The 8991-nt window shown below is 37.2% G+C and overlaps 1 protein-coding gene across 2 annotated transcripts in view; it reads left to right on the forward strand.

Moving 5' to 3' along the window:
- ppp3r1a (protein phosphatase 3, regulatory subunit B, alpha a) overlaps window positions 1-8991 on the forward strand; it is a 49761-nt gene that overhangs the window by 37872 nt on the left and 2898 nt on the right. The window contains exons 1-4 of one of the 2 annotated variants that reach the window (XM_079843469.1): window positions 1-116; window positions 337-513; window positions 6299-6358; window positions 6447-6631. The exon at window positions 1-116 is cut by the window's left edge and continues 18 nt beyond it. In XM_079843469.1, coding sequence (XP_079699595.1) covers window positions 44-116; window positions 337-513; window positions 6299-6358; window positions 6447-6631 — 495 coding nt within the window. In that variant the 5' untranslated portion in view covers window positions 1-43. The remainder of the gene's footprint in view (window positions 117-336; window positions 514-6298; window positions 6359-6446; window positions 6632-8991) is intronic. The other variant, XM_079843470.1, reaches the window with a different exon arrangement.

Genomic DNA, 8991 nt, shown 5'->3' on the forward strand with positions numbered 1-8991 from the left:
TATGGAAAGCTGAGCAGTGTAATGAAGCCGAGCCGCGGGTCGAATGGCTCACAGGTACAGCGAGATGGGACGGGGGAAGACCAGCGGCAGGCCGGCGAAAGACCCCGCCTCGGGACGTGAGTGTGTGTGTGTGTGTGTGTGTGAGCCATTTCTCACCGTTTGAGGTGTGTGAGGTGTTGGGCACATTGGAGAGTTCTGGCTGGAGCATTTCCTGCGCAGACAGGAAGGAGAAGTGTGTGTGTGTGTGTGTGTGTGTGTTGGCTCGTCTGCTAATGTTGTCCATTTATTTGTTTGTTTTGTCTCTCTCTTGTTTTCTCTCCTCTCTGTCCACTCTAGTCGACGCTGATGAGATTAAGCGGCTGGGAAAGAGGTTTAAGAAACTCGACCTAGATAATTCCGGATCCCTGAGTGTGGAGGAGTTCATGTCTTTGCCGGAGTTGCAGCAGAATCCACTGGTGCAGAGAGTCATCGATATATTCGACACGGACGGCAATGGAGAGGTGGACTTCAAAGGTGAGAAGCCCATCAAACACTGCAAAAAATGCTTTTCTTACTTAGTATTTTTGTCTTGTTTTCAGTCCAAATATCAAAAAATCTTACATTAAGAAGCATTTACTAGACAAGCAAAAGTTTGTGTCTTGTTTTGGGGGAAAATAACTCAAAATGAAGTGAGTTTTTGCTTAAAATAAGCAAAATAATCTTGTTTTCTGTTTGAATTAAGATTATTTTGTTTACCCCATTGGCAGATTATTTTGCTTATTTTAAATAAAACTCCCTTAATTTTGAGTTATTTACCCCCAAAGCAAGACAAAAACTTTTGCTTGTCTAGTAAATGCTTCTTAATGTAAGATTTTTTAGACATTTGGCCTGAAAACAAGACCAAAATACTAAGTAAGAAAAGCATTTTTTGCAGTGCATTGTTTATTTGAAGGTGGAAACCTGTTGTGTAACTCATGGAAACATGCATGTCACATTTCACCCGGAAAAATATCGACACATGTTTGTTTTGTGTCAAGTATTCTTTAACCCTCTTGTGCTCTTCAGACATTTCTGACTGGAAAATATTATTTTTTGAAATGTTAAAAATTACAGCTTCATCAGAATGATATGAAACTTGGTGACTTTTCTAGCGTTAAGGCCTGTACACACCGGGACGAATATCGCGCGCGCTTATCGCCAGCGTTTTTCGTGCCGTTTTTCGGCGCGTCTTGAGTGTTCACACCCAAGCGATGCGCTCCCGGTACACAAGATGGTGCTGCGGCACTTTAAGCCTCTGACACTCGCTTGCCACACAGAAGGAGAAGAGAGACAGTATTTACGTGCTTGCCAAAACCAGAGACATATTATGTATATGGACAAAACCATTCACACACTTTTTGCTAACTGGCAAGCAGCATTAGCAGTTCATCTCCTTCTACTTACTACTTCTTCGTCGTATCAGTGTGTGCTCGGCAAGAGCGTTTTGTGCTTGAGCGCCACCAAGTCGTGTTTTACTGTCACTTCAGCAGCTCCAGGCACGTGAACAAAAGCGCCAATCTCATTGGTCGGGCAGTTTTTTACGCGCCGCGTCAAAATAAAAAAACGAACCCGAGGCGTTTTTTTTAAAATGACGCTTTTACGCCTGGCGTTTTGCGCGTCGGTGTGAACACTCACATTGGCGCCCATTGTTTAGTCCCGAGGCGTTAAACGTCGGCGATAAACGCGCGCGAAAATCGTCCCGGTGTGAACAGGCCTTTAGGGATGTAAACACACAAAAAAATTGGGGTCATGATTCGAGCATGCTAATTGGTCGTAAAAAAAAACAAAGTAGCGTTCATTGTCTTGACCGACCATAGGAAATGAATGGGAAATCGGCAAAAACACAAAAATTGTCTGAATATTTGTGTGTACAATCTACAAATCGACCACGATGCTGAAAAAAAGTACACAGCAGTGAAGGGGTGACACTCTAAAACATCAGGAGTGTGTTGACACATCCACTCACACACACATGCAAACTTATACACACACACACACACACACACACACACACACCTATGAAAAACTGAACCTATGAACCACATTTTTAATTTTTAAAAATCACAGCTTCATCGGAATGATATGAAACTTGGTGACTTTTCTAGCATTAGGTGTGTAAACACACCAACAAAAATTGAGGTCATGATTCGAGCATGCTAATTGGTCGTAAAAAAAATACTCCCACGTGTGCTCTTCGGTCAAAAATGACCACCATAGGAAATGAATGGGAAATCTGCAAAAACACAAATTCACAGAAAAAATCTATATTTCTAACAAATTCTTTGAGATTTTTTAAATATATATTCAAATCCATCAACAACAAAAAAATCATTAAATGTGTTCAAAAGAGAACTAGTGAATCCTCAAGCCTCTCCATAGAGACCTCTAGTGGTTACACACATGGTTGCAGGATTTCTTAAATAATTCCAAAAGAGGGGCTAATCTGCCTTCAAAAAAAATATTTTGAAGACCTAGTCTTTATTTTAACCTGAAATACTGCAATAATAAAAAATAAAAAAAATGTGTATAATTTTCAATGGCAAAAATAGACCATAATTATTGCATAAATATTAAAAAAAAACATCAAATCATCTCAAAATACAAAATTATAAAGAAAAAATATTATTGAAGAAAAATAAATTGCATTGGTTTAACTGGGGTGGAGGAAGTTAAATTTTTAGGTGTCCGATCACTTATGACCGGAAAGATGACCAACACAACCCCTAAACGCAGAGCAGCAGAGGGTTAATCCAGTTTTAAGATTAAGGGCGCTTTAACACCTTCCTTTTTTGGTCCGGATTCTCTGACTTTTCAGTTTGATCCGAATCAAAATGACAGGTGTGAAACCTCCCGCGGATCACAGTCCCGACCAAACAGACGACATTCGGTCAGACAAAAAGAGAGATCAAACTGAACAAAGGTTCGGTTGGTTTCTAGTGTGAAAGCATTTTCTGTATGGTGCGGACTTTCAGACCATTTACAGGAAGTTCCTGTTTATGTTGAAATATTTTAATGTTATTTTAATATTTAATCTCGGTTATATTGATTATGAAAAGTGGAAAGATGCACAATATGTCAGAAGACAGAAGGTCAGAGATGATTTTGACCACCTCATTAAGTTTTGTTTTGTAGAAAGTCTTTCTTTAAAGTGAATTCCGTTTTGTATAAATTGAATCTTAATTGTAATTGTTAATCTTAATTGTTAATTTACAAACCAATCAGTGTCCAGATGCCGCCCACATGATGATGACGAGTGGAGCAAGTGTGTCATGTTCAGTTCTTTAGTGCGCTCACATAATTGCAATGTGAAACCAAACCAAAACTAACCCAATGTATAAAATGTATCAAAACATGAACTTCAGTTCGGACCTTGCTGCGGACGTTCAGGTGTGAAAACGCCCTAAGAAGCATTGTGATATTTTCATGACAATTAAACTATTTTACATGAATCGCTGTCTTTCAACGGTGATTTTCTGTCTAGATTCTCATTACAGTAGTGTATATATATATAAAAGACTAATACAGTTTGTTTAATTTAAACCAGCATAAAGACAAGTACAACAAATACATATTAAATTTAATAATGTTTTTTTTCCCCGTCTCTTTACAGTACATTTACATTGATTTATTTAGCAGATTGTTTTATCCAAAGTGACTTACAATTAAGGATAATGAGAGTTTTGCATTAAAATAATAAGAATTAGGGAATTTTTATTTTATATTGTCATGAAATGTCACAGAAATCCAGATTTTTTTTTCTTCTTAACCCTTGTGCATGAATTAAAAAAAGTTACACATGGGTCCATAGAGGACAAAAATGTCCATGTGGAAAACTGTCATAAGCACAGACTTAAGTTTGGTCTCATTTTAAAGAAGACCCTTGGCAGATTATTTTTAAAGTTTATGAAATTATTTATGAATAATATATATATATATTTTTAAACATGTTGAACTTTAAAACTGCTAGAAAATCAAAGCCATAAATCTAAAAAAAGTTGTGTTCCAAGTTTGAGGTTGATATCTCAAAAAATGAGCTTTCAGTCAGAGTTTGTTTGGGCGCAGTGCCAACTTTCCCCATCAGATGCCGGTAAAACTCCTGCTGTGCGCTTGATTTGTGATTTGCAGTCGAGTTTTTCTCTCTCAAATATTACAAGCACACACACAATTTTTGTATTACACACATACACACCACTCAGACATCCATACCAACACACACACACACACAGTTACAGCTGCATAATTTATCCAATTGGCTTTATAATACGCAGAAGCGGAAAACAGGAATAAAGTGAGCATTTGCTTTATACGCCAAACCTGAAAAAATAGCACCATCCGGTAAAAAATAGTAACATTTTTAATTTTGAAGCCTTACCAACAGAATAAAATGTTATTGTCTATTGACAAAGATTACATCAAAAAATTGTGTTTTCTGAGAAATTGAACAAAATAAAGTGACTTTATGCTTAAAACAAGAACAAATATCTGTCATTGGGTGTGAAAATAGTTTTTTCTGAACTCGTTGGCAGATGTTTGTTCATGTTTGAAGAATTTGTCCCAGGATTTCTCATCTCAAACTTTATTTTTGTCAATAATTAAAAAGTAATGGAGGTCTGTTGGAAATTGTCACTAATATAACTCATTGTGTGCTTAGACATTTACATTTAGAGAACATGTTGTGTTCCCATGTTCTTTAATTAAAGCTCTTAAATGTACCTTCATTAAACCTGCACAAGCCCTGATGTATAAGTTTTGATTGTGTGCTAAATGAAATGACACGATTAGTCAAATGAATGCATGATGCCGTGTTATGACTTTAATGCATTGCATTATTAATCTAACAATGTCTTTTTTCTGAGAATATTGCATGCAAAGACATGTGTATGCCCTCAAACGTGAAAGCTTCTAGCTGTGAAATGCTCCAGCAAATGAGCTTAAAGTAGCTCAGAGCTGGAAAAGAAGCCCTTTGTGTCCTTAGCCAAGAACATTCACATTCTTTCACACTGATGTGGAGAAACTGAGCATCAGGAGTGTGTTTGGTTTCAGACAGAGATCACGATTCTCCCACAAACACAATGACATGACATCAACACGTTAATCGCTGCAGTCCGTTTCAAATGTTTATATCTGAACTATAAACTTTCATCCAGTTCTTCTGTGATGATCTGAATGATTGTAAGACTGAAATGATGATCCTGTGTGGCTGTAAAGACTGTGTGTGAAGCAGTTTCATATCTACACATGACAGCGGCTCTCTCTGGATCACAGATCTGAACGGTCACACTTGTCAAATGTTTAATAGACATAATTCAGGAATGAGATCGCATGGGTGTTTGAATTGAGATCACCATCGTTTAACGATTAATCTCAACTTCTTCACTCACCGTCCCGCTGGTGGGACATCTGGCACTCTTTATATGATCGCCTTTTTTTCATATCATATAGTTGAGTTATTATCATAAATTAGGTATCATTCGAAAGCTTACAAACTCAAAATTCATCCTGTGAAACCCGTTTTGAAATTGGACGTTGTGTTACCATGGAAATGGTACTTTAAATTCTTCTAACAGGCTCCTCCCCCTAGTGGGCAGCGTCATGTTTCATATTTCAACATTTATTTGAACTACTTTATAATCAGAATCTTTTCTAATCTTGACAAAACACATATCGTCGGAAAGGTCTGAGTCTCAAGGGTCCATATTTGGGGACCGTTTTGTGATGGACGTGATATTTGGACAGAAAATTACAGGAAAATGCATCAAAAAAACAATCAATGTAATGTGAATGACACCCGGTGGCTGTTTGTGGTACAGCGCCTCAACAAAATCTCATAGGAACTTCAATTTTTGTGATATCAACTTCAAATTTGGAACACAACTTGGTTAGACATATGGCTTTGATTTTATAGTAATTTTAGATTAAAACAGTTTTGTAATATATTTATAAAATAAAAAATAGTATTTTTTATTTACAGTAAATTTAAACTTCCATAACTTTTTCATACTTTCATATTTTGAACAGCAATAATCTGCTGAGTGTCTTGTTTAAAACGAGACCAAATTCAGGTCTATATTCCAAAGCATTCTTGAATTACAGCCCTTTAAATTTGGAAAGTGCATTTTCATGTGTATTCTCAAAGGGGGGTGAGAGTTAAAGGGTTAAAGTCTTGATTTGTATCAAATGATCTCTACATTATCAGTCCATTTGCTTTGAATAATGTGCATTCTAGCAGTAAAAGTGCCATATGTCTGGATTAATAAGCTCTGGTGTTTGTTCTCTGCAGAGTTCATCGAGGGCGTCTCTCAGTTCAGTGTGAAGGGAGATAAGGAGATGAAGCTCCGCTGTGAGTATGACCGCTCTTCCGCTCTCTTCTGTCTCTGCATCCACTGACGTCCGAGAATAACTGACCTGTGCTTGTTTTCTGGAGCCAGTCGCTTTCAGGATCTACGACATGGACAAGGACGGCTACATCTCCAACGGGGAGCTGTTCCAGGTGTTGAAGATGATGGTGGGCAACAACCTGAAGGACACGCAGCTGCAGCAGATCGTGGATAAGACCATCATCAACGCAGACAAGGACGGGGACGGAAGAATATCTTTCGAGGAATTCTGCGCTGTGAGCAAACTTACTTGTTGAGCTAAAACTAGCCCAAATCTGGTCCAATTTAGTTGAAGTATATAAACTCAAAGAAGAATTGCGAGAGAAAAAAGTCCTGGAATTGAGAGATATAAACTCTTTTTTTTTATTATCTCATTTGTCCCAACCAGGCAACAAGGCAATTTGCACTTATTGTGTGAATAGACACTCCGATAAAATATAGGCCAATGTGAATAAATGTAGATTTAAATTCAAACACACATGATCTATGCATGACCTGTCCTCTTATCCAAGAGGAGATCTGAACTTTATGAGCGCTAACACTCTCGTGTAAGACGCATTCATAGAAGTAATAAAACTTAAAAACTCAGCAAATCCCACATGGACAAATCCAACTATTCACTGTAGCGGCAGCTGAGTAAAAACATTAAACTGATGAAACGCGAGGACAATAAACACACGAATGCGACAATATATGGTTTACTTCTGACCTTCAGAAATCATTCTAATTGGCTGATTTGCTGCTCAAGAAACATTTCTGATTATTATCAATGTTGGAAACAGTTGAGCTGCTTAAAATCGACATGGAAATTATGCTTACATTTTTTTGATGAATAGAAACTTCAATGAACAGCATTTATTAAATAGAAATCTTATGTAACATTATAAATGTCACCACTGTCACTTTTGTTCAATTTAATGCATGGACGATCATTAAAAGTATCAATTGCTCTCTTTTTTTAATCTTGCCACAAATAGTATTCAACATTGATATTAATCATAAATGTTTGTTGAGCTCGGATCATCATATCAGAATGATTTGTGAAGGATCATGTGACACTGAAGACTGGAGTAATGATGATATATTAAACCAATCATAAAATGTAAGATATATTAGTGGTTATTGTTTAGCAGTGTATTTGATTTATTACCGAATTTAAAGAGATGAGATAAAAAATAGAAATCTGTCAGTTAGATAATGGTCAGATGATACCTGGCATTACACCTGACATTTGAATTCAGGGCCACAATATAAATCTTTTTTGTCCATAAGTTATGTATATCCCACAATTCTGGTAAAATTCACAGTTATCCGTTTTTAATTCCATGGCAAAAACAAGCTTCCATATTACTCAAACTTACATCATTACGAAATTGAATTAGCAATGTTTAGTTTTTTTCTCATTTTGAATGTTATATTGGCTGCGTAATGGGAAATGTGGCCTTTGTCATTATTAATGTAAATACTCTTAAATGAGATGTTTTAAGGGCGTTTACACGACAACGATGTACTAAAAACGGATGTTTCTCACGTATGCCAGTAGATGGCGGTCTCTTTGTAAAAACATCACTGTTTTCACAAATGCGCCTTTTTGTAGTTTACACAGAAGCGATAACGGTATCGTTACCAAAAACATGCACTTTGAAGTAGTGTTGTCAAAAGTACCGACCACGATACCAAGTCGGTGCTGAAATGTTAAAAATGTGACGCTTTGAGCGCTGTTGAGCTGGAATCGTAAAGTCGCGCAATCCACCTGTCACTCAAAGCGGCCACGCCCTTAATTATGCAGAACTTTACTGCTTTATATAATGTAAACGAATGAGTTATAAAACATTCCTCCCCTCACAGTCGTCATGAAGGGCAACATTAGCCGTACAGACCAAAAGCACAGTTTGTCCCAGACTGTAAACATGTGTTCTTCTGCTGTAAAGTTGGCCATTTTAACATGAGCTCAATGAGATTCTGCTCCTTCTGGAGTCTGTCTCTAGTGGCCAGTCCATGAACTGCAGTTTAACTCACTTCTGTATCGGCTTCGAGAGAAACTGCTTGGTTTTCAGGCTCCCAAAACGCGGTTGTCGTGAATGGTCAAAACACGTTTTTAGTTGAAAATGTGTCGCGTAAACTACAAACACACGTTTTTCCTTTGCGTTTTTTCACGTATAGACGACATCATTGTCAAAATGTTCCCCGTTCACGCGACTAAAACCGCTGTATTCTGCTGCCAGGCCAGTAGATGGCGATGTCACTTTGTAAAAACATCACAATTTTTACAAATCCGATTGATGATGATATTGTTTTCAAAAACGTGGAACTTTAAATCCCGTTTTCAAGTTTTCAGAACGCCGTCGTCGTGTAAATGAACAGCCAATACGCATAAGTTTTCCGTTTTTAGTTGAAAACGGCCACCAGATTTACTGAAACTTGCGTGTTTTTATACCCTGATTGATCAAAACGTACTGTACGAATAATTCTGGTGCACTAGGCACTATATTTTCTATAAAATCTATAATATTTTCGCAGTAGGAATAGTATTTCTGGAAAAATTCAAATCATATGAACAAACGTCTTCATGCATTTCCTGTTTTTCCGGCTGCAG

Source organism: Gobio gobio, assembly GCF_949357685.1.
Source record: "Gobio gobio genome assembly, chromosome: 18".
NCBI lineage: Eukaryota > Metazoa > Chordata > Actinopteri > Cypriniformes > Gobionidae > Gobio > Gobio gobio.